We start from the raw sequence: 24,894 nt of genomic DNA on the forward strand, positions 1-24,894 counted from the left end.
GCCCAGCATCAGGGAGTTGTTTTTCTCTCTGTGGGAAAATCCCCTCACACCCCCTAGCAGGAAGGCCCCTCTACACGATCAGGGCACCCCTAAGACCTGCTGGCTCCCTCCTCTGTGGGATTCAGGTGTGCATAGGCCATGGGCTTGTTGCCCACCGAGACCCCACTGCAGCCCCCAGGCCTTACGGGCACAGAACTGCAGCCCTGCCCCAGGTCCGGCCGCTGTCACCGTGGCCACCAGAACGAAGATAGTACTGAGCACATGCGAGCAGGCCAGGAGCTCAGAGAACAGTTGAGGCCTGTCCTCCATCACTGTTCCTCCGTTTCCTCCTTTGAAGAGTGTGCAGTGGGAGAAGACCGCTTCCTTCCAGGATTAATGTTTTGTGAATTTAGGGCTCCGCTCTGGGCCTCGTTTAACCGTCTGCCCTCAGTTTGCTCTGAAGACCAACCTAAGTCTCCCTGTGCCTGCGTGAACACACGTGGGACAGGAAGGGCCAGGTCCCCGAGGCTGCACCGATCTTTATTGCCCGTACACCCTGAGAGCGCGGCAGGCCAGAAAGACTCCGCAGCCATCATTTCCTGAGCTCGCTCGCTCGCTCTTCGCCCCCACGCTCTGAGAGCTTCCAGCGGGAGCGCCGAAGGGTCAGCCTGCACAGTCCCCACGCCCGCTCATCACCGCTCTGCAGCCTGCCGACGCTCCAGCCGGCCCCGGTCACACCGCGCACGTGTCCAGCAGCGGGAGAAGGCTTGTCCAGCTTCCCTCAGGCTCCTGGCACGTGGCTGGCATCCGGTGGCACCTCTGACACAGGTTCCCTTGTGAGTGAGCTGGACTAAGAGCCACCTGCACCCCATTTCCGATGGCTGCGCCCCTGCACCCAGGGCTAAGGCTGATTGGGGCCCGGGGTGGTCCAGAGTACATACCTGGCCGTCCCCAGGGAGGCAGCCTGGTCACTGAGGCACTGCGGAGGAGAAGGGGGCTGTGCTGAGGCTGCACCTTCCACACCACGTCCCCCCAGCGGGCTGGGAGCAGCGGGCGTGGCGGCCATCGCTCCTCTGGCCAGAGCAGCTGCTTGGCCGGGGTGGCGGCCGCCCCTGCCGGTGCCCGTTGCTCTTCCCCCCCGGCCTGGCCCAGGGCTCCTCACCTCGCACCTCCAGGCGGCACTCGCACTGCGCCTCACCCTGCAGGTTGGTGGCCCTGCAGACGTAGACGCCCCCGTCATAGGGGCAGGGCTTGCGGATCTCCAGGGTCAGCACGCCCTGCTTGCTGAACATGCGGAAGCGGGCGTCCTCGCCCAGGTCCAGGCCATTCTTGAGCCAGGAAATCTTGGGCTAGAAGTCAGACAGCGGGAAGGAGGGAGCCTCTCAGGGTGAGAGGACCAGGCAGGAATGGAGGGAGACGGGCATTTGTGTTTCTACGCCACCGGGGGCTACCCCTGGAGCCCCAAACTCTCTCTGTCCAAGGCTGGGAACAGAGGGCCCTGCTTGGGGAGAGGCGGAGAGAAGGGGTCGCCTCTCTGCCCCCCCCCCCCCCGGGCCTGCATTCCCCACCTTGGGGCTGCCCCGGACGGCACAGCAGAGAGTAGCATTGTAGCCCGCGATGACCGAGCGGTTCACCAGGGGGTGGGTGAAGCTTGGGGCCTCGGAGAAGTCCATGGCCTTGTAGTCGGGTGGCTCGTATGTGATGCCTGGCGGTGACAGCGTTTTGTACCCAGAGGGCTGCGCCCAGCCAGGCTCCCTCCCTGTCTCCCCTCCCCCACCCCGGATGCCTGCCTGCCCCAGCACCCCCGGGGGAGGGGGTGGGAGTGAGGGCCCGGCACCTGGTCTGGGGATGAAGACGGGCTCCTTGGTGGTGGCGGCTCTGTCACTGGGCCCCACCATGTTGTGGCTGAAGACCCGGAAGAAGTAGCCGTTGCCGATGATGAGCTCGGACACCACGCAGTGGGTGCGGCGGTAATGCTCCAGGACCGTGAACCACTCCTGCGTGTGGAGAGGGGGGTCTCTGGGGCCGGGGCCTCTCTCGGGGACCCTTGGTGTCTGCGCCCCAGCAGCGCAGAGAACCAGGTCACGGAGGGTGAGAGGTGGGCCCATTCTCAGGGCAGTGGAGTCTGCCGGGCCCTGGGAGGGGTGCGCGGGGGCGGGCCCCAGGCTCACCATGGTCTTCTGGTCTGCTTTCTGAACCGTGTACCCCGAGATCTCTGTGTTGCCATCGTCTTGGGGCGGCTTCCACTCCAGAGCCGCATTGAAGCCCCACGCCTCTGTGACCTGAATGTCCTGGGGAGGACTTGGCTTGTCTGCAGGAGACAGACCCCATAGGACCCCACACCCTGCTCCAGGCCCATCGCCCCGCCAGCCGGGGCCCGGCAGCCCCCGGGCCACGCACCCACGATCTGCAGGACCAGGGTCGCCCTGTCCTCCATGTTCTCGATGCGCAGGGTCACCTGGTAGGTGCCGGAGTGGGCGCGGCGGGCGGCCCGGATGAAGAGGATGGTGTCCGTGGGGCTGTTGCGGATGCTCACCTCCTCTCCCGCCAGCGGCTGCCCCTCTTTGGTCCAGGTCACCTGCGGCCGGGGCTTGCCCTGTGGGGAGGGTCAGCTCACCCCCGAGCCTGGCTCCCCCCCGAGAGCCGGCCGCCCCCGCCTCCCGGGCCCAGGTGAGGTCTCCGGGGAGCCTGGGGCACGTTTGTCTGCGAGGCATGAGCAGCGCGTTGCTCGCGAGGCAGGACAGAGAAGGGGCCGGCCCTACCTGGAAAGGAATGAGGAGGTTCACGGGCTCCCCGACCTTCCTCTGGATGGTCTGGCGGAGGTGCCTGGGCAGCTGGAGCCGTGGCCGCTCTGTGGGTGCGAAGTGGGCGGCTCAGCCCGAGGCCTGAGGGGAGCCACAGCTCCACTCTCTCTCGAGGCAGCTGGAAAAGGGCTGCTGCTCCCCGGGGTCCCCCCCCTCTAGCTCCCCGAACCCAGCCCCAAGGCGTTCACGAAGCACCTGCTTCCCCCTGGGCCTCACCACGCCGCCGAGGGAGGCAGGGATCAGAGAGGGTGTGCAGCGCGTCTGAGGCCACACAGGCTTTTGGGCCCCAGGACCACCCCGTCTGCCGTCTTCCCACCGCGAGAACCAGTCCTTACACACAGCGGATCCCCCGTTAGCACGGGAGGCCCAGACGGGTCAGTTTGACCCCACGTGGCATCACTGCTCAGTCCTGAGCACAAGGACAAGATCTACCTGCCGGAGCCGAGACTCACGGGGCCCAGGATGGCACAAGGGCCTGCGCCTTCCCTGCCCAGACTGGGGCTGACGGGAAGCCAAAAGGACACTCCCCACGGGTTTGCCCTGCACCCGGGGCCTGGGTGAAGGCTCCTGCCCACCCTGTCCCTGCCCAGCATTCGGCTCCTCCCCCAGGAGGGCCCGTCTCACTGTCCCCTCCTCCGGGGCCAGGGGCACTCACGCAGGATCTCCTGCACCGTCACGGGCTCCTTGGTGGTGGCGGGGGCCCCAGGCCCGGCCACGTTGTGTGCCCGCACCCGGAAGAGCATCCGGGCCCCCGTGGGCAGGTCCTTCACCAGCATCGAGGTGCGCTCTGTCAGCCCCTGCTGGGCGGCCACCCACTCAGAGCCTGAGGGGCAGGCGGGGTGGGGGGGGGGGGGAGGCAAAACCACGGGCAGCGTCAGCATCGGCACCCCATCCGGCTGCCCTGCCCCTGCAGGGAGGGCCCCGTGGGGTGGCAGGTGCCCGGCGGGGGGCCGTTCAGAGGAGGGCCCGGGCTGCAGGCAGGCCCAGGGCGGCAGCGGCACTCACAGCCCTCCTGGCAGTACTCGACGCTGTAGCCGTCCAGGCCTCCGGCTCCCTCGCGCTCGGGGGGCCTCCACTTGAGGGACACGGTGGTGTCGGAGATGTCCTCCACCGCCAGGTGCGTGGGCTCGCTGGGGGGGCCTGGGCGGAGGAGGGAGGGCGGGGCTGAGCCACACGGGGGCTGCCCTTCGGCGGGCTCTCGAGCACTTTAAGAAACAGTCCTAGCTCCGTTAAAAAGAGGCTTAGAAACAAGTACAAAAGAGTCTGAGCAGGAAAAGGGCCCAGAGACCTCAGAGAGCCTAGAGCACATGTGTCAAACGCAAGGCCCGCGGGCCAAATCCGTCCCGCCAGGCCTTGCAATGTGGCCCGCACCGCGCTGTCATCACTGCACTCCGCTGCGTTTCCATCACAATGACAGTTTATGACTGTTCAGTAAACCATTCGGCCCGCGATTTAGGCTGGATTTTAGATTCTGGCCCCTTCTCTGATTGAGTTCGACACCCCTAGCCTAGAAGGAGCCGCTTCCGTCGGACAGCGGAGGTGAGGGGAACCGGACCGAAGCACGGGCGTCTCCTGCCCTGTGCTCGGCTGAGCTCAGAGCCGAGCAAACCGGAAGTCAGTGCTCAGGGAGGAGGCCTGGACCCCTCTCCCCACATCACCCCCTTCCTGCCACCTCCCCCTGGGCTGCAGGGGGCAGCTCCCCTCCTCAGACAGCTGCCCCCAAAGGCCCACACATCTGGCAGGGACAGAGCCTGCCTCGCTTGTGTCTGCACCACCCTTCCGCCCCCCCATTCTGCAGACGGGGGAACTGAGCCTTCGGGAGACGGCAGCCCAGGCTGGCCTCCGGGCACGGTGGAGCCGGCTCGGCAAACACCACGTCCAGCTCCTGGTCCAGGGCCCTTCCAGACAGACGTCCCTCAGGAGGCCTTAGACGCCCACTGCCCTCCTCTTGCTTCCTACGTGACAACCCTGGTTGGAGGGAGCAGAGCCAGGGGACCATTGCCGCTTATTGAGCGTCTGCCGTGTACCAGACGCTCTGCTGGCAAACTACCGTATTTTTCGGACCATAAGACGCACTTTTTTCCCTGCCCCCAGAAGTGGGGGGAAAGTCCCTGCGTCTTATGGTCCAAATATAGCCTCCACATATACTTTTAAAAAAAAAAAGTTTTTTTACTTGCCCGGCTCTGTGTGGTCTCTGTGTGCTTGCCCGGCTCTAAAATGGTTCTAAATGCTGCTGTTTCCTTTACAGGGTTGATTACATGTGTTTATGACTGTGATGTTGGCTTTTAATGCACATAAAATATTTTAGGACACTACTTGTTTCAGAATCTTTTTTTCTTCATTTCCCTTCTCTAAAAACTGGTGCGTCTTATGGTCCGGAGCGTCTTATGGTCCGAAAAATACGGTAACTCCTGCCGCCCCAACAACAGTTCTGTGAAGTCCATGTCCTTCCCGCCTTCTAGAGAGGTCAGGGGTGACCCTCGCAAAGGTGAAACAAGGGTCCGGGAGGTGTGAGTCCCCGCTCCAGCCCTGCCAGCCGGGGAAGGGGGGGGGGGGGCAGCCTCCCTCCTTTCATCTGCGGGAAGAGGGCTCACCCCGCGTTCAGACGACAGACCCGGGTGTCGGCGCCCTGTGCGGGGGCCGCGCACACAGAGCAGCCGCTGTCCCCGCGCCCCGGGGCCGGACGGCAGGCGGGCAGCGCCCGGCGGGCAGGCTCACCCACGGGCATGAAGGGCTGGGAGGCGGGGCTGGGCCTGGACATGCCGATGGCGTTGACGGCGTAGACGCGCATCTCGTACACCACGCCCTCGATCATGCGGCGCGCCTCATGCCGCAGGTCCCGCAGGAGGTCGAAGTTCAGCCGCATCCACCGGTAGCTCTTCTTCTTCTTGCGCTCCAGGATGTAACCTGCGGGAGGCGGGCAGGAGCGGCGGGCTGGGGCCCGGGCGCGCACACACACACACACACACACACACACACACACACACCACCCGCCCCTGCCCACAGGTCTGCCCTGGCGCCCTCCGCTCACCCAGGATGGGCTGCCCGCCGTCGTAGGCAGGCGGCTCCCACTGCACCGTGCAGGAGTCCTCGCCCACGTTGCTGATCTTGGGGGCCGCGGGGGCATCCGGCACATCTGGGGGCGTTGGGGACTCACGTCAGCCCTGCCCGGGCCCAGGTCCATGATGCTCATCTCATCACCCCCCCCCCCCCAACCGCCTCCAGAGCCAGAGCAGTTCTGGAAGGCTGTTCTGGTCACGTCGCCAGCCTAAGGGCCGCCCTCCACGGCTCCCACTGCCCATTTCACCGTGTCCCCGGCCCCATCCTCTCCAAGGACCTGAGAGCCGGACCCGCCACGTTGCCGAGTGACGGAATGCCTCGGTGGATGGGCCCTCCCCGGCCGCCCCTCTTTCTTCCCGGCCTGGACCCCGGCCGCCGGCCTCACCGATGACCTTGACCGTCAGGTTGACCTGGTCCTCGCCCACGGGGTTCTTCACGGTGACAGTGTAGACACCCTCGTCCTCCTTCTCTGCCCCCTCGACGGTGAAGATGCTGCGGTCCTTGGTGGTCTCCACGCGGACCCGGCCCTCGGTCTCACACAGCAGCTGGCGAGGTGGACGTGGGGGTGGGGAGGGGCTCCACGTTGGACTCCAGAAGCTTCTGCAGCCTCTGGGGTGGCCATCAGCCCCGAGATGGGGCAGGAGCTCAGCACAGAGGCCGGGGAGGCCCCGCCTGGGGGAGCCCCGGCCCAGAAGCCCTGACTGAGCGCCACCACAGGCATGCCCCGGGGCCAGGGTTCGGCTCCGGCTCTGTCCGGAACCTCAGGGAGCCCGGTCCTCTCTGCGCCGCGTCTCCTCCTCTCCGAGTGGGACGAGCAGGACCTCACAGCCGCTGGGGGACCCTTCGTGGCTGCTGGCAGGGACCAGCAGCGCGGGTGGAGGGTGCCATCGCTGGTGGACGGCTGTGGTGTGTGTGGTGTGTGGTGGTGTGTGTGTGGTGTGTGGTGTGTGGTGTGTGGTGTGTGGTGTGTGGTGTGTGTGGTGTGTGGTGTGTGTGGTGTGTGTGGTGTGTGTGGTGTGTGGTGTGTGTGGTGTGTGTGTGTGGTGTGGTGTGTGTGTGTGTGGTGTGTGGTGTGTGGTGTGTGGTGTGTGGTGTGTGTGGTGTGTGGTGTGTGGTGTGTGTGGTGTGTGGTGTGTGTGGTGTGTGGTGTGTGGTGTGTGTGTGTGGTGTGTGGTGTGTGGTGTGTGGTGTGTGGTGTGTGTGGTGTGTGGTGTGTGGTGTGGTGTGTGTGGTGTGTGGTGTGTGGTGTGTGTGGTGTGTGGTGTGTGTGTGTGGTGTGTGGTGTGTGGTGTGTGGTGTGTGGTGTGTGTGGTGTGTGGTGTGTGGTGTGTGGTGTGTGTGGTGTGTGGTGTGTGGTGTGTGGTGTGTGTGGTGTGTGGTGTGTGTGGTGTGTGGTGTGTGGTGTGTGGTGTGTGGTGTGTGTGGTATGTGGTGTGTGGTGTGTGGTGTGTGGTGTGTGGTGTGTGTGTCCATGGACACCCTGCCCGGGCAGGAGCACCGCGGACCATGTGGCGCCCTCTGGAGGCCTTGCCCAGGGCGGGCACCGGGCAAACGAGCCTCACTCACCTTCTTCTCAAACACCCACTCGTCGCCGGCACCGGCGTCCCCCGGGGCGTCAGGCGCCGGCCCCGCGGGGACCTTTTTCCCCTGGAACAGAGCGGCAGGAGAGGGCTGGCTCAGCCCGGGCCCCTCTGCGTCTCCCCTGCGGCCATGGCCCAGCCGGCCGGGCCCCCGGGGGGCATCGCCCGGGGGGCGGCCCGGCACTCACTGGCCCCGACACCCTCTCCCCGAGGGCAGTGGAGGCGGCCGGCACCTGGGTCATGGTCTTCTGCCAGATCACCGTGGGCGCGGGGTCCCCGGAGATGGGCACGTCCAGGCGCAGCTTGTTCCCGGCCACGACCACGATGGTGTCCGGCTTGCGGCCGGGGCAGTCCAGGTGGATCTTGGGGGGCTCTGGGGCGCGGACACGACACGGGTCAGAGTCAGAGGGGACCCCTGAGGAGCAGGTGTCCCTGCTGTTTTATTACTGAGGCGCAACGCACACACTGAGACGCCGAGATCGGAGCACACGGCTGGCAGAGTTCTGACAAACGTATACACCAGTGTAACCACCACCCGATCAAGATCTAGATTATTCTGTCACTCCAGGAAGTTCCGGGGAAGTTATAGTGTAAACACATGTGTCAAACACGAGGCCCGCGGGCCAAATCCGTCCCGCCAGGCCTTGCAATGTGGCCCGCACCGCGCTGTCATCACTGCACTCCGCTGCGTTTCCATCACAATGACAGTTTATGACTGTTCAGTAAACCATTCGGCCTGCGATTTAGGCTGGATTTTAGATTTTGGCCCCTTCTCTGATTGAGTTCGACACCCCTAGTGTAGGATGATGCCTCGTGCAGCATTTCTTAAGCTGTACCCTGGGATGGTGGGGTGGTGGTGGTGGTGGTGGTCGGGGACATCAATGTACGGCCAAACAAATCGTTTAGGAAACCCTGGATTACACAAAGCACAGCACATTTCTTAACTGCGAAAGAGGGGGCATTGGGGCAAGTGTTCCCCAAAGCGACTTCACCACGGGACCCTCCTAAGCGGAGGGTCGTGTATTAAGTGAACCCGGTTTGGAAGATACGAGCACTCAAGAGCGTGCCTCAGCCTGGACTCTTCTCCTGGTTAAAGTTTTATCTGAAAGTAGGAGAGACGCTTCTAAAAGCAGTGGGGGGGAAAAAAAAAAAAAAAAGGAAAACCTCACATCTGTGCTGCCATTTGATGGCTCACACACCATCTCCTCTCCTCTTTCCCACCCCCCTATGGAGGAGACAGTGTTAGGACCCCCCTCTTCAGCGACGAGGAAACGGAGGCTGAGAGATTATCACTGGCCCGCAGTCCTGAGCGGCAGAGCTGGGGCTGGGACTCAGGGTCCCTCTCCCAGGTTCCTGTTCCTCTCCGTCTGTGAGTGGAGAGGGGGCGTGGGCGGGGGGTGGGGTGGTGGTGAAAGAGACACGCAGGGGCCCCGGGACTCACCCTGCCGGGGCACGAAGTCGATCTTGACCTCTGCAAGAGAAGGAAGAGCAGCTGGCACCAGGGCCGGGGCAGGGGCAGGGCCAGCGGCGGGGCCCCCCGCAGCCCGGGCGCCGCTCACCCATGAAGTGGAGCTTGGCGGACAGGTTGCAGGCGAAGCCCTCGGGCACGAAGCTGTAGTCGGCCTCGTCCGCGGGCGTGACGTCGTCGATGGTCAGCTTGTGGACCCTGCAGGCAGCGACGGCTCAGAGGGGCCCCCTGGGCCACACCCCCTGGCCTCGCCGGACCCCCTCGCCAGGGGCCCTGGCGCCTCCTCGCTCTCTGGCTCCTGGTGTTTTAAGTGCTTGCTCTCTTTGCGTTTGACTTTGCCGGCGCCCTCACGTGTAAGCAGGGCAGAAGTGTCCCCTTGGCTGGGCCCTCGGAGACGGGACAGAGGCCGGTCTCTTTAATCTCCGTGACCTTGGGCCCAGCACGGGCCGGCCCGGATGCTCGGGGCATGAGTAAGAGAGTGGGCGAGAGTGAGGCCCCCCGCCAGGGCTGGCCGCCCTCCCCCCGCCCCCCCTCACCCCGTGGCCTCCTGCCTGGTCACCACTGGGGGTGGGGGCTGGGCCCAGGGCAAGCCCCTCTGCCTCTCTCCCTGCTTCTCTCCGGCTCTGACGGACTCTCCTCTGTGCGCTTCTGTCTCGCCACAGCTTTCTGTCTTGTCTTTTCGTCTCTTCTTCTTACCTTCCATTTCAGTCTGTGCCCTGCCTGTCTGTGGATCTGTCTCTTTTTGTCCACCTCTGTCTGTCCATCTCTGACTGTCTCCGTCTCTATCTCTTCTCTGCCGCTCTGTCTGTTTCTTTCTGTCTCTGTGCATGTCTCTATGCCCGCCTCTGTCTCTCTGTCTGTCCCTGTCTTCCAGTGTGTCCGTCTGTCTCTGTCTCAGTCGCTGCTGCCCCGTCGCCCGCCGTCTGCGCCGGGGTGAGCCCCCGCACTCACCGCCCGATGTGGGACACCTTGATCCGGCTGTCAGGCACCAGCTCCTTGCCGTTCTTCAGCCACACGCCCCGCACGTTCTCGTCCGACACCTCGCACTTGAACACGGCCTGGTCCTTGGCGCCCACCGTCAGGTCGGCGATGCTCTGGTACACCTCCAGCTTCTTCTCTGGGGGCAGGCGGAGCCGTGAGCCGGGGCGGGCCTGGGCGGGCCTGGGCGTGCATCCCTCGGAGAGCACGTGTGCATGTGAAAGCACACGCTCGCGTGCGTGTGTGAGACGCACGTGTGCGTGTGAAGTGGACTCAGGTATGTGTGTGTAAAGGGCACTACCCAGGCCCCCCCTGGCCCTCCCACTGCCCTCCGGGGGGGGCAGCCTCAGCCTCCCCATTCACACGTGAGGGAGGTGAAGCTCACGGTGTCAACGTGACTTGCTCCAGGCGGCACCGGCTTCGACCCCGGGTGGGCGTGACTCCTGTCCTTGGCCGTGGGGCCCGTGGGGAACCCCCCGGCCCTCCCCGCCTGGCCCTCCCCGGCCCTCCCCGCCCCCGCCGCGGGCCTCACCCTGCACGATGAGCTCGGCCAGCGCCTGGCCCCCGCTGGTGCGCAGCGCGTAGTGCCCGGCGTCCTCCAGCGTCGCCTCGTTGATGATCAGGTGGTGCTTCCGGCCGTCCTTCTTGAACCGGTACTTGAAGGTCTCTTCCCGCGTGAGCTCCACCCCGTCCTTCAGCCTGGCCGGCGGAGGGGGGGGATGGGGGGGGTCAGCGAGTGCTGTGGCCTCCTCTGGGGGTGCCCAGGCCCCCGGCCCCCGGCCCCCGGCCCCCGGCCCCAGCGCTCACCATTTCACCTGGGCGCCCTCCTCAGACACCTCGCACTCGAACTCCACCCGCTGCCCCACCATCACCAGCTGGTCCTCCAGGGGCCTGGTGATCAGCACCGGGGGCTCTGCGGAGCAGGGAGGGCGTGACGGACGGGCCCCCCCCCCCCCGGCCCTCCTCTGCCGGGGTCCCCGGGCCCCGGGCCCACCTTTGACAAAGAGCTCTGTGCTGCACTTCTCGCCGCCCACCACGCACTGGTAGGCCGCGTCGTCGGCCAGCGAGCACTGGCTGATGGTCAGCGTGCGCTTGTTCCCGCTGGACTCGAAGATGTACCTGGGCGGGGCCCCGGAGGAGGGGGACGCTGCGGCCTCTCCTCCCGGTGCCCCCTCACTGCCCCCTCCCCCCCATGCCGTGACCCTGGCCCCACCCCAGGCCTCCGGGGAGCGGGCCTTACTTGCTGTGGAACAGAAGGGGCCGTGGGTGTGTTGCCGACGGGAGGAAGCGAGACCAAGAGGAGAAGAGTGAGAACAGAGATGGAGAAAAGAGAAAAGAGGGACGTTAGACCCAGAGAGAAAAAAAATGTGAAGAGCTGGACAGAGATAGAGACCACGATGGGGAGGCAGAGAGGGCAGGGCTGGGAGCAGCCCCCGCCCATCCAGGCTCCCCTCCCTGCGCCCCCAGCCCCCAGGGCCTGCTCCCCACCCCCACCCGCCCACGCACCTGCCGCTCATCTGGATCTCCTGTCCGTTCTTCAGCCACTTGACCTCGGCGTCGGGGTCGGCCAGCTCCACGGTCAGCCGGATCTTGTGGCCCTTGTTCACCTGGTAGGCCGGCTGCAGCTTCTTCTGGAAGGCTGAGCACCGACCGCCCTCAGCCCCTGCTCCCCGCCGCCCGCCCTGCCCCACCCGGGCAGCCGGGCCAGAGGCTCCGCCCACAGCCCGTGGCAGGGCCGCTGCCTCCCCGGTGTCTCTCCGCCCGCCTGTCTGCCTGGGGGTCCTCCGTGCTGCTCCGCGCAGCGATAAGCCGGGGGCTTCCAGAGAGACAGAGGCCTGGCCGGAGGCAGGTGGCGGGAGGAATGGCCTCCCTGCCCTGGACCCTGGTTCGCCGCAACCTCTGGTGCCTGCGCTCCTGCCCGGGGGCGGGGGAGGCCCCTGCGACCCCAGCCCGCCCTCCGGGGCCGCCTGCGCTGCCAGCCTGGATGGGGAAGGGCCAGGAGCCCTCTCCAGGCCTGCCTTGGGGCGAGGGGAGGGGGCTAGCCCGTGCCCCTTCTGTGTCTCTTGTTCTGTTTGCCTGAGAGGAAGAGGCACAGGCCTGGCTTTTCTCCCGGGTGTAGGTCTCTGGCCTAAGCTGGCTTCTTCCCTTTTTCTTGGGCAGAGAGGGTAAGGGGGAGACGAGGGGAGAGAAGGGCTCACCTGGCCTGGTCCCTGGATGGGGGGGGGGCTCACCTGGCCCTGGCAGGGGGGGGTGGGGTGGGGGAGGGCTCACCTGGCCCTGGCGGGGGGGGGGGGGGGGAGGTCTCACCTGGCCCTGGCGGGGGGGGCTCACCTGGCCCTGGCCGGGGGGGGGGGGGGGGGGGGGGGGGAGGGCTCACCTGGCCCTGGCGGGGGGGGGGGAGGGCTCACCTGGCCCTGGCGGGGGGGGCTCACCTGGCCCTGGCGGGGGGGGGCTCACCTGGCCCTGGCGGGGGAGGGCTCACCTGGCCTTGGCGGGGGGAGGGTTCACCTGGCCCTGGCAGGGGGGGGGCCCTCACCTGGCCCTGGTGCGGGGGGGGGGGGGGGGAGGGGGGAGGGCTCACCTGGCCCTGGCGGGCGGGGGGGGAGGGCTCACCTGGCCCTGGCGGGGGGGGCTCACCTGGCCCTGGCGGGGGGGGGGCTCACCTGGCCCTGGCGGGGGGGAGGGCCCACCTGGCCCTGGCGGGGGGGGCTCACCTGGCCCTGGCAGGGGGGTCTCACCTGGCCCTGGCGGGGGGGGGGGGACTCACCTGGCCCTGGCAGGGGGGGGGGAGGGCTCACCTGGCCCTGGCGGGGGGGGGGGGGGGGGAGGGCTCACCTGGCCCTGGCGGGGGGGGGGGGGGGAGGGCTCACCTGGCCCTGGCGGGGGGGGGGGAGGGCTCACCTGGCCCTGGCAGGGGGGGGCTCACCTGGCCCTGGCGGGGGGGGCTCACCTGACCCTGGCGGGGGGGGGGAGGGCTCACCTGGCCCTGGCGGGGGGCTCACCTGGCCCTGGCGGGGGGGGGGAGGGCTCACCTGGCCCTGGCGGGGGGGGGCTCACCTGGCCCTGGCGGGGGGGGCTCACCTGGCCCTGGCGGGGGGGGGAGGGCTCACCTGGCCCTGGCGGGGGGGCTCACCTGGCCCTGGGGGGAGGGCTCACCTGGCCCTGGCGGGGGGGCTCACCTGGCCCTGGCGGGGGGGGCTCACCTGGCCCTGGCGGGGGGGCTCACCTGTGCTCTTCCTCTCGTCCCGCTTCATGCCCTTGAGCCTCCTGAGCATGCCGCGCAGGTCGGTGACGCCGTGCTGGAAGGCGATGCGCTCGTACTCGGAGGCCGGCGCCTGCCGCAGGATCTCCCACACGTCCTCCTCGGCCGGGGCCTCCAGCTTCGCGTCCCTGCGTCCGTGCCCACGCATGGCGGCCTCAGGACGCAGCCCCTCCCGGGCCGGGCCCCCTGCCCCTTTCCTTCGGGGGGGGGGGTCCCGGGGGCTGACAGTCAGTGTGGGGGTGGGGCCGGGGCGGGGCTCGGGGGGAACAGAGGGGCCAGGGTGCTGGGCCACCCAGCGCACTCACCGTGGGGTCCGGAAACTGCTGCTCCCGGTGGGGCAGAGAGGCGGGCACACGTTAGACGGAGGGCCATCTCTCCACAAAGACCTGGGCCCCCACGGCCCTCCCCTTCTTCCTCCTCCCGGCACTCATGCCCCTCCATTTGCGGGCACCTATGACTCCACACAGGCTGGCCAGGCTCTCCTGCCACCTCACAGCTGGGCACCAGGAGAGCCGGGCTCATTGACTCCCTACACTGGGTTCTCACTCAGGTCTGCCTGGTCACCACCCCTCCCATCTCCCACCACCATGGGGCGCCCTCTGCCCACAGCACCAGGTCCCACTGCTTACTCTCTGGGCGGCAGCAGCACCGCCAGCAGGCAGGTCCAGGGGGCAGGTCCAGGGGGCAGGTCCAGGGGACAGGGTTGGGGAGGCAGATCCAGGGGGCAGGTCCAGGGGGCAGGGTCCAGGGGGCAGGTCCAGGGGGCAGGTCACAGGGGGCAGGTCCAGGGGACAGGGTTGGGGAGGCAGGTCCGGGAGGCAGGTCCAGGGGGCAGGTCCAGGGGGCAGGTCCAGGGGGCAGGTCCGGGGGGCAGGTCCAGGGGGCAGGGTCCAGGGGGCAGGTCCAGGGGGCAGGTCCAGGGGACAGGGTTGGGGAGGCAGATCCAGGGGGCAGGTCCAGGGTGTAGGGTCCAGGGGGTAGGGTCCAGGGTGTAGGGTCCAGGGGGCAGGTCCAGGGGGCGGGTCCAGAGGGCAGGTCCAGGGGGCAGGTCCAGGGGGCAGGTCCAGGGGGGCAGGGTGGGAGAGAGAGGAAAGGGCACGAGTCAGCTGGGTTGGGTGGACAGGCAGCCCCTGCAGCTAGGCCTCCCCCAGCGTCTCCTGTCCCCGGAGCTCTCCTGTCGCAGACGGCGTGTGCGGCTCCGGGGACCTAGGTCTGCAGAGCCCCCCTCGCTCCTCCCAACAGCAGGGCCGTCCCAGGGCCGGCGGGAAAGCCAGCCCAGAGGCCTGGCCCAGCCGGCCACCGGTCTGAGCCGCCCGCAGCCCGAGCCGCCTGGGGGGCCTCACCTCTTCTTCAGCAGCGAGCTGAAGTCCAGGACCCCGGCGTCCTCGCCGCCGTCACTGCGGAGAAGGACCCGGTGAGGACCCGGGAGCTGCCAGAGGGGAGTGGGAGCCGGGAGGGGGGGGTGGAGGGAGAGAGGGGGACACTGGCCAGGTGGGGGCTCTCCGCCCATCGCAGACCCCGGGGCCTGTGGACGGGCAAGTGGGGCCGGGGGAGGGGTACCTGGTCCGACGACCACTGCCAGCCACGCTCCTGTGGGAATTAGAGACTCAGTTCCTCACCTGCCCAGGACCTCGCTCTCCCCCAAGGCCATCAACCTCAGCCCCGAGCCCCCACATACCTCCCAGCCCGGACCCCCCACATCACCCCCAACCCAGACCCCCCAATCCCAGCCCAGACCCCCCACATCACCCCTAGCCCAGACCCCCCAACCCTAGCCCAGACCCCCCACATCACCCCCAGCCTGGACCCTCCATCCCACCCCCAGCTCTGTCCCCCTCAACCCCAGTCCAGACCCCCCACACCACCCCCAGCCTGGACCCCCCATCACCCCCAGCCAGGACCCCCACCCCACCCCCAGCCCGGACCCCCCACTCCACCCCCAGCCCTGTCCCCCCCAACCCCAGCCCAGACCCCCCACACCACCCCCAGCCCGGACCCTCCACCTCACCCCCAGCCCTGTCCCCCCACCCCAACCCCAGCCCAGTCCTCCCACATCAACACCCAGCCCTGCCCCCCATCCCACCTCCAGCCCGGACCCCCCACACCACCCCCAGCCCTGCCCCCCACACCACCCCCAGCCCTGCCCGCCACACCACCCCCAGCCTGGACCCCCCCATCACCCCAGCCAGGACCCCCATCACCCCCAGCCCAGACCCCCATATCACCCCAGCCAGGACCCCCCATCACCCCCAGCCCGGACCCCCACATCACCCCCAGCCCGGACCCCCACATCACCCCCAGCCCGGACCCCCACATCACCCCAGCCAGGACCCCCATCACCCCCAGCCCAGACCCCCACATCACCCCCAGCCAGGACCCCCCATCACCCCCAGCCCAGATCCCCCCATCACCCCCAGCCTGGACCCCCCATCACCCCCAGCCAGGACCTCACCCCCACCCCCAGCCCGGACCCCCCATCACCCCCAGCCAGGACCCCCCACTCCAACCCCAGCCCAGACCCCCCATCACCCCCAGCCTGGACCCCCACATCACCCCCAGCCAGGACCCCCCACTCCAACCCCAGCCCGGACCCCCCATCACCCCCAGCCCAGACCCCCATATCACCCCCAGCCAGGACCCCCCACTCCAACCCCAGCCCGGACCCCCCATCACCCCCAGCCCGGACCCCCACATCACCCCCAGCCAGGACCCCCCATCACCCCCAGCCCAGATCCCCCCATCACCCCCAGCCCGGACCCCCCATCACCCCCAGCCCAGACCCCCACATCACCCCCAGCCAGGACCCCCCATCACCCCCAGCCCAGATCCCCCCATCACCCCCAGCCCGGACCCCCACATCACCCCCAGTCCGGACCCCCCCCATCACCCCCAGCCCAGACCCCCCCATCACCCCCAGCCCTGCCCCCCACCCCCAGCCCGGACCCCCACATCACCCCCAGTCCGGACCCCCACATCACCCCCAGCCTGGACCCCCACATCACCCCCAGCCCGGACCCCCCACATCACCCCCAGCCCGGACCCCCCCATCACCCCCAGCCCAGACCCCCCACATCACCCCCAGTCCGGACCCCCCCATCACCCCCAGCCCTGCCCCCCACCCCCAGCCCGGACCCCCACATCACCCCCAGCCCGGACCCCCACATCACCCCCAGCCCTGCCCCCACCCCCCAGCCCGGACCCCCACATCACCCCCAGCCCGGACCCCCACATCACCCCCAGCCCTGCCCCCCACCCCCAGTCCGGACCCCCCCATCACCCCCAGCCCGGACCCCCACATCACCCCCAGTCCGGACCCCCCCATCACCCCCAGCCCAGACCCCCCCATCACCCCCAGCCCTGCCCCCACCCCCCAGCCCGGACCCCCACATCACCCCCAGTCCCGGACCCCCCCATCACCCCAGCCCAGACCCCCCACATCACCCCCAGTCCGGACCCCCCCATCACCCCCAGCCCAGAACCCCCCCATCACCCCCCAGCCCTGCCCCCCACCCCCAGCCCGGACCCCCACATCACCCCCAGCCCAGACACCCACATCACCCCCAGCCCAGACCCCCCACATCACCCCCAGCCCGGACCCCCACATCACCCCCAGCCAGGACCCCCACCCCCAGCCCGGCCCCCGAGGCTGGCCTCCCAGGCCTGAGGAGCGGTGGCCACTCACGGGCGGCGGAAAGCTGAGCGGAGGTCCAGGTCTCCGGGGCCGATGGCCTCTGGGTGCGAAGAGGGAGATGAGTCAGGGGAGGGGCTGCCGAGGGGGCCATCCCCGCGTCACAGACCTGCCCACCCACGGCCACTGAGAGCGGCACCTGCCCGGGACCCCCCTCCAGGGCGGGGGCAGTGGAGGGTCCCCAGTCCCTCAGCACAAGTGGCGGAGCTCCTCCTCTCTCTCCACTCGCCCTTCGCCCGTTCACTGAGCCGGAGCCTGACACCAGGACAAGACCCAGATCTGGACTTGGCGTCCCCCCCAGCCCTGGAGCCTCCAGGGGCCTCTCAGGCCCTGGTGAGCAGCGTCGGGCCCGGGGCCAGCCGCTGTCCGTCAGGATGAGCATCCTCCCCGTTGCTGGGAGACGGGGGCGGGAGCAGGGGCAGACCCCTCGGGAGCCGAGGTCAGGGCGCCGGGCCCCTCACCGTGGACGGTGAGGTTGAAGTTGCAGCTGTCAAACTTGTCCTTGGTGGACACCTCACAGCGGTAGCCGCCCGCAGAGGTGGCTTGGGCGTCGGTGATGCGCAGCTCAAACAGGTAGATCTGTGGGGCGAGGTGTTGGGAGATGGGGGTCAAAAGACGAGGCCCTCACCCCTAAAGGAGACTGGGGGTGGCTAGAGGCCACCAACCTTCCAGCCCTTTAAGGGTAAGTGAACCCACGCAGGTGTGGGTAAATAGCAAAAGGAGCCCCTTCTCAAGACGCACACTGCCCTCTGCTGGCACAGGGCGGTAAGAGAATGGAAGTCTGTGATGGCCACCAGGCGGGTGGCATTCACTGGAGATGAGGCACCTTTGTGCACGGCACAGACACACAGCCGAACGGCACAGACACACAGCCGAACGGCACAGACACACACCCCAACGGCACAGACACACAGCCGAACGGCACAGACACACACCCCAACGGCACAGACACACACCCGAACGGCACAGACACACACCCCAACGGCACAGCCACACACCCGAACGGCACAGCCACACACCCGAACGGCACAGACACACAGCCGAACGGCACAGACACACACCCCAACGGCACAGACACACACCCGAACGGCACAGACACACACCCCAACGGCACAGACACACACCCGAACGGCACAGCCACACACCCGAACGGCACAGACACACACCCCAACGGCACAGACACACACCCCAACGGCACAGCCACACACCCCAACGGCACAGCCACACACCCCAACGGCACAGACACACACCCCAACGGCACAGCCACACACCCGAACGGCACAGACACACAGCCGAACGGCACAGACACACAGCCGAACGGCACAGCCACACACCCCGATGGCACAGACACACACCCCAACGGCACAGCCACACACCCGAACGGCACAGCCACACACCCGAACGGCACAGACACACAGCCGAACGGCACAGACACACAGCCGAACGGCACAGACACACACCCGAACGGCACAGCCACACACCCCAACGGCACAGACACACACCCCAGCGGCACAGACACACAGCCGAACGGCACAGCCACACACCCGAACGGCACAGACACACACCCCAACGGCACAGACACACACCCGAACGGCACAGACACACAGCCGAACGGCACAGACACACACCCCAACGGCACAGACACACACCCCGACGGCACAGACACACAGCCGAACGGCACAGACACACACCCCGACGGCACAGACACACAGCCGAACGGCACAGACACACACCCCAACGGCACAGACACACACCCCGACGGCACAGACACACAGCCGAACGGCACAGACACACACCCGAACGGCACAGACACACACCCGAACGGCACAGACACACAGCCGAACGGCACAGACACACACCCCGACGGCACAGCCACACAGCCGAACGGCACAGACACACACCCCGACGGCACAGCCACACACCCGAACGGCACAGACACACACCCGAACGGCACAGCCACACAGCCGAACGGCACAGACACACATGGGGCGTGAGGCCTGCCTGCCAGAGGTCCCGCCCCCGGCCAAGCGCACAGGAGGGGAAGGAGCGGAGGCTGGGAGCCAGGGCAGCTCTAGGCCCAGCTCCGAGTGTCCCCGGACCAGCCCCACCCCCTCAGGCTCTGGGGGCTTGTCTGTGTGAATGGATCTTGTCAGTCGTGAATGGAGCTCTGGTGCCCGTCCATCCAAGGGCTTTGTACCGTCCCTGGCTGGTGCCCCGGGCCTTCCTGAGCTGCCCCCCCCCCCGCCCCCCGCCCCATCCTGCCGCCAGCCTTACTATGTCCCTTGAGCTACCATGGCCTCCACTTTCTCCATGGCCCACTGGTCTCTGTGCTCCCCATAACCCTCCTCTGAGCCCGCCCATGCTCCCCCTGTGCCTCCGGCCCCCCAACTTGCTCCCCAGGCTCCCCCTGCCCCCCAGGGCTCTCCATGTCCCGCTCCACGTATCCCCATAACCCCGGGCCCCGGGCCCACCTTGCTGGCCCGGTCGTAGCTGTCGTGCAGCTGCAGGTGCTGGCCCACCTTGCTGCTCAGGTCCACCCACTTGCCCTTGAACCACTTGACGACGGGCGGCTTCAGGAGGCTGGCCCCGGCCACGCGGGCTGAGAAGGTGATGCTGCCCCCTGCGAGGGACGGCGACAGTGGGCTCGTCTGCGGCTGCCACCCTCCGCTCCCCTCCCCGCACCCCCCCTCCCGGCTGCAGCCCCACACTCACCCGCGGTCACCTCGCCATCCTGTGGCCGCGTCACAAAGAGGCCGATGGGGTCGTCAGGGGCAGCAGACCCATTGGGGGCTGCTGAACTGGACCCTGTGGGCAGAGGCCTCTGAGCCCTGCGCTGGGACCCCCCACCCTGGCCCGGGCCCTCCCTGCCCAGCCCTCTCACCTCCTTCCACCTCGGTGGCTGAGGCCGGGGCTTCTCCGGGGACGCTGGGGGCCTCCGCAGGGGCAGGGGCCTCCGCAGGGGCAGGGGCAGGGGCAGGGGCAGGGGCTGGCACGGGCTCTGCAGGGGAACGGGTAAGGCTGTGGAGCTTCTAACCACACCCCTCCTGCCCCAGGTCTCGCCTCCATCTTTGTAGCCATGTTAAATCCTGCGGTGTGTGCACAGCTCGCCTGGTCCCTTCCTCCTCCTCACCCGCCAGGACCCTGTCTCTCCCCTAAATTCTCTCCCTTTCCACCCACTGCCTCTGGGAGCTCACGGCCCCGCCTGAGCATCAGGCCCAAGAACCAGGGCGTCTCAACTTGAATACAACCCTCTGGGCGGCGCACCCTGAGCAGGAGCCAGCAGCACCAGCTCCCCAAGCTCACACCCCTGTGCTTACACCCCTGTGCTCACACCCCTGTGCTCACATCCTCTGTGCTCACACCCTCTGTGCTCACACCCTCTGTGCTCACACCCCTGTGCTCACACCCCTGTGCTCACATCCTCTGTGCTCACATCCTCTGTGCTCACACCCCTGTGCTCACACCCTGTGCTCACACCCTGTGCTCACATCCTCTGTGCTCACACCCTCTGTGCTCACACCCCTGTGCTCACACCCCTGTGCTTACACCCCTGTGCTCACACCCTCTGTGCTCACACCCCTGTGCTCACACCCCTGTGCTCACACCCTGTGCTCACACCCCTGTGCTCACATCCTCTGTGCTCACATCCTCTGTGCTCACACCCCTGTGCTCACACCCCTGTGCTTACACCCTCTGTGCTCACACCCCCTGTGCTCACACCCGTGCTCACATCCTCTGTGTTCACACCCTCTGTGCTCACACCCCTGTGCTCACACCCCTGTGCTCACATCCTCTGTGCTCACACCCTCTGTGCTCACACCCTCTGTGCTCACACCCTCTGTGCTCACACCCCTGTGCTCACACCCCTGTGCTCACACCCTCTGTGCTCACACCCTCTGTGCTCACACCCTCTGTGCTCACACCCCTGTGCTCACACCCTCTGTGCTCACATCCTCTGTGTTCACACCCTCTGTGCTCACACCCCTGTGCTCACACCCCTGTGCTCACACCCCTGTGCTCACATCCTCTGTGCTCACACCCCTGTGTTCACACCCCTGTGCTCACACCTCTGTGCTCACACCCCTGTGCTTACACCCCTGTGCTCACACCCCTGTGCTCACGTCCAGCGGGTCCGTCCCTCCTTTCCTTCCCCAGGCTCTGCCCTGGCCCAGGCCCCTGCTGGGCAGCCCCCGGCTTCCCTGGGGCACAGCCTCGGGCATGTGTGGGTGTCCGGCCGGAGGGCAGCCTTCTGCGTGTTCACCTCTGAATTTCCCCGCCTCCACGATGGCTGGCGAGGCCGGAGCCACAGGGCTCTCGGCGAGGTGTGGTCCCTCAGCCAGGGGGGCTTTCCTGGCACAGGGCACCGCGGAGCAGGGGCGGCCGGCGGGAAAGGTGGCGGGGCTGCCCCCGCGCCAACCCCCGGAAGTTCAGACCTCGGGGAGGACCGCCCGGCGGCGGCGTACCTGCTTCGAGGACCTTGAGGTCGAACTTGACCTTGGAGGAGCCCGCGATGACCGCGTACGAGCCCTGGTCCGCAGGGCCCACGTCCCTCACGGTCAGCGTGTGCCGCGTGCCCTCGGCGGCCAGCCCGAACTTGTCGCTGGCGCTGATGTCGCTGCCCCCTCGCTGCCAGCGCACCTTCACGCCCGCCCGCTCCGTCTCCGCCTCGAACACGGCGGGGCCGCCGGCCGCCACCTCCAGGGACCGCGGCTTCTTGCTGAAGGCTGAGGCTGAGGGCCCAAGGGAGGCTGCAGGGGGCCCGGCTTGCCCGGGCACCCCACCCCTGCGGCCCCTCTTTTTTTTTTTTAACATATTTTATTGATTTTGTACAGAGAGGAAGGGAGAGAGATAGAGAGCTAGAAACGTCGATGAGAAAGAAACATCGACCAGCTGCCTCCTGTACATCCCCTACCGGGGATGTGCCCGCAACCAACGTACATGCCCCCGACCGGAATCGAACCTGGGACCTTTCAGTCCGCAAACGGACGCTCTACCACTGAGCCAAACCGGTTTTGGCTGTGGCCCCTCCTATTAAACACGGGGATAAACATTTGGACGCATCCCCTCATCTCCTGCTCCAATGAGAGGTGTGGTGATCATGCCCATTTTTCAGACGAGGGCACCGAGGCTGAGAGGTTAAGTGGCTTACCGAAATCACACAGCCAGTCGGCGGGAAAGCCAGGGCTGTGCGGCCCTCATCACCAGACTTTGGCTAAGTGCCTCCCCGAGTAACCTACCCAGGGGAACGTGAGCTCACCTCCCCCCACCCTCCGGGGTCCTGGCGAGGGCCTCTGCCTACGTGGATGTGGCTAAATTTGGCCTCTGAGGGCCTCAGGCTGAGCATCAGCCACTGCGATAAAGCCGGCCTGGGAGGGGGCTGGGGCTGGGGGACTGGATCCCTGCCCCGGACACCGCCCCGAGGACACAGGCCAGGCCCAGGGCCCGAGGTCCTGCGAAAGGCTGTGACTTTCCCTGCCCTTGGCCGGCGCGGGCCTCCCTGAGCAGAGCGCCTGCGAGGCCTCAGTGCTGGCCGCGCCCAGGGTCGGGGCCACAGGGGCGCAGGCTCCTACAGCAGCGCCTCTCACAGGCGGGAAGAACCCCCCAGCCCCTCCTTGTGAAGACGGGGAAATAGAGGCCCGGAGAGGGGAGGGCCTTGTCCAGGAGCACTCCGCGAGTGAACATGAGTGCCCAGACCCAGCCTGGCACCCGCCTGCAAGGCCTTTTCCCAGGGGCAGCCAGGCCTGTCCTTGCTGCAGAGATGAGGGTTCGGGGACAGTCCCCAGCATCCGAGGAGGGCGCCTGGGGACCTCCTGCCTTGGCTCTCTGCCCCCTGGGCCCCTCGCCCTGGTCTGCCCTCACTCCCATCATCAGGAACGGAAGGAGAAACCGAGTCAGAAAAGGGCCCAGGAGACAGCGAGTACCCACCTCAGGGCTCCCTCCCTGACCATCAGGCCCCCAGCCCGCCCTGCCCCCCTCAGCCCGACCCCGGCCTGAGCTACCTGGCTTCTTCCCCGGCTCAGGCATCTTGAGAGAAGTCACAGAACCAAGAACGGAGCAGGCACAGGCCACCGGCAGAGGATCTGGGCAGGGACCCGTCCCCCCGCTATATAAGGGGCCCTCCCCCTCCCCAGGCCCCCTTATCTGCCTCCTTCCCAGCTACCTGCTAAATATAGACAAATTCCCAGAGCAAGGCTCTCAGGAGAAGGTGGGGCCGTGTGGTTCCTGGCTGTCCCTCCCCCCACCAGCCCAATATGATGGCTCTGCCCCCCACCCCTCCTCAGGGAACCTCGGGGACCCCAAGCCCTGCCTGGATGTCCATCTGATGGGCACCCCGGTGCCGTGGGCGTGAGCTGGGCCCGGGGCCTGAGGTGGGTGGGTCGAATGCGCATCCTCGCTGGGTGGTGTGGGTGGTGGTTGCCCCCACAGGCCCTGGGGCTGCCCTTGAGTCCTGCCACGGCCACTGCCTTCCCCCCCCCCAGGGCCTTCGTCTCCCCGTCTCACGTGGGGCTGGGGGCGCGGCCCCCGCCGCCTGGGCTTGCTCCGTGAGCGAGTGGGTTTGCCTGCGGACACGTCGGAGCAGGGCCAGGCGTGTGCAAGACACCGAGCAGATGTGTGCTCTGATTGTCTGACCCCAGACATCACAGCTCACAGGGCCTCTCCGCTTCTTCCGTGTGCACATGTCTCTACATGCGTGAACGAAGCCGGTTGCACGCGATGCCCTCTGAGCGGGGCTGACGTGGAGGCCAGGAAAGGTGTTTGCCCCACGAGGGCGGGAGGAAGCCTTTCTCCACACAGGCCTTGTCTGCGGGGCTGACACCACCATCCCCGCAAACAGAGCCGTTCTTCTCTGCCATGTTAACCTCTTTCCCACCGCGTCCAGGCCTGCACTCCACCGGCCTCTCTCAGGGCCTGCGGACCGCGGGGGAGGGTCACGGTGGGGCCCCTGGGAGCCCCAGGCCTCGGGGTGTCTGCCCCACACAGGTGGCCCAGAATGTGGGTTCTCTGCACTCCACCGGCTGCTTTGGGAGTTGCCGCCCTCCCGCTGCCGGCCGCCACTCCTTGCTGCTGGGCCGTGGGGAGCAAGAAGCTCAGTCTACCGCCTCCCGTGCTCCTCCCCTGCTGTGGCCTGGGAGCCGGGGAGCACAGACACCGGCCCACCGGGGCTGCTCACACGGCTTCCGGGCGGACGCCGTGTCCCACTGGGCGCATGGGGTCCCCTTGCTGGACTGCACCCCATTCCAGACAGTGAACTGCACCCCATTCCAGACACGTGAACTGCACCCCATTCCAGACAGTGAACTGCACCCCAATCCAGACAGTGAACTGCACCCCATTCCAGACAGTGAACTGCACCCCATTCCAGACAGTGAACTGCACCCCATTCCAGACAATGAACTGCACCCCAATCCAGACAGTGAACTGCACCCCATTCCAGACAGTGAACTGCACCCCATTCCAGACAGTGAACTGCACCCCATTCCAGACAGTGAACTGTACCCCATCCAGACAGTGAACTACACCCCATTCCAGACAGTGAACTGCACCCCATTCCAGTGAACTGCACCCCATTCCAGACAGTGAACTGCACCCCATTCCAGACAGTGAACTGCACCCCATTCCAGTGAACTGCACCCCATTCCAGACAGTGAACTGCACCCCATTCCAGTGAACTGCACCCCATTCCAGACAGTGAACTGCACCCCATTCCAGACAGTGAACTGCACCCCATTCCAGACAGTGAACTGCACCCCATTCCAGACAGTGAACTGTACCCCATCCAGACAGTGAACTGCACCCCATTCCAGACAGTGAACTGCACCCCATTTCAGACGTGTGACGCCCCCTCCTCACGCTGTCGGGCAGCCCCCCTGGAGCTCCGCCGGCCTGCGGCCCTGGCCAGCTGTGTGACCTTGAACGAGTTACCTGACCTCTGAGCTCCGTTTCCCAGGCTGCACCGGGGGTGACATCAGCCCCCGCGTCTCCAGGCTGCGGTGCGCTCAGTGGCCACGACCGTCACCCCCACCACCCTGGGGGCGTGACCCAAGGAGCCTGAGGTGAAGCCCCGTGGGGCGGCT

The 24,894-nt window shown here is 67.2% G+C and overlaps 1 protein-coding gene across 1 annotated transcript; it reads right to left on the bottom strand.

The window, feature by feature from the left end:
- Window positions 1-506: 506 nt before the first annotated feature.
- MYBPC3 (myosin binding protein C3) lies at window positions 507-22,905 on the bottom strand. The gene is made up of 35 exons (XM_045577541.1): window positions 22,819-22,905; window positions 21,283-21,549; window positions 19,711-19,817; window positions 19,532-19,652; window positions 19,291-19,439; window positions 17,281-17,398; window positions 16,814-16,862; window positions 14,692-14,721; window positions 14,475-14,528; window positions 13,761-13,763; window positions 13,437-13,454; window positions 13,096-13,259; window positions 11,376-11,508; window positions 11,110-11,112; window positions 10,864-10,988; window positions 10,677-10,782; window positions 10,402-10,568; window positions 9,843-10,008; window positions 8,983-9,089; window positions 8,865-8,894; window positions 7,657-7,796; window positions 7,410-7,490; window positions 6,229-6,388; window positions 5,815-5,919; window positions 5,502-5,690; window positions 3,789-3,923; window positions 3,439-3,606; window positions 2,742-2,830; window positions 2,380-2,575; window positions 2,151-2,290; window positions 1,817-1,976; window positions 1,548-1,684; window positions 1,142-1,328; window positions 921-958; window positions 507-798 (listed from the first exon to the last, which is right to left on the bottom strand). Exons 1-34 carry the CDS (start codon window positions 22,841-22,843, stop codon window positions 948-950), a joined length of 3,840 nt encoding a protein of 1,279 aa, XP_045433497.1. The 5' UTR covers window positions 22,844-22,905; the 3' UTR covers window positions 507-798; window positions 921-947.
- Window positions 22,906-24,894: the final 1,989 nt, after the last annotated feature.

The sequence above is a fragment of the Pipistrellus kuhlii genome, unplaced genomic scaffold, assembly GCF_014108245.1.
Source record: "Pipistrellus kuhlii isolate mPipKuh1 unplaced genomic scaffold, mPipKuh1.p scaffold_m20_p_9, whole genome shotgun sequence".
Classification (NCBI taxonomy): domain Eukaryota; kingdom Metazoa; phylum Chordata; class Mammalia; order Chiroptera; family Vespertilionidae; genus Pipistrellus; species Pipistrellus kuhlii.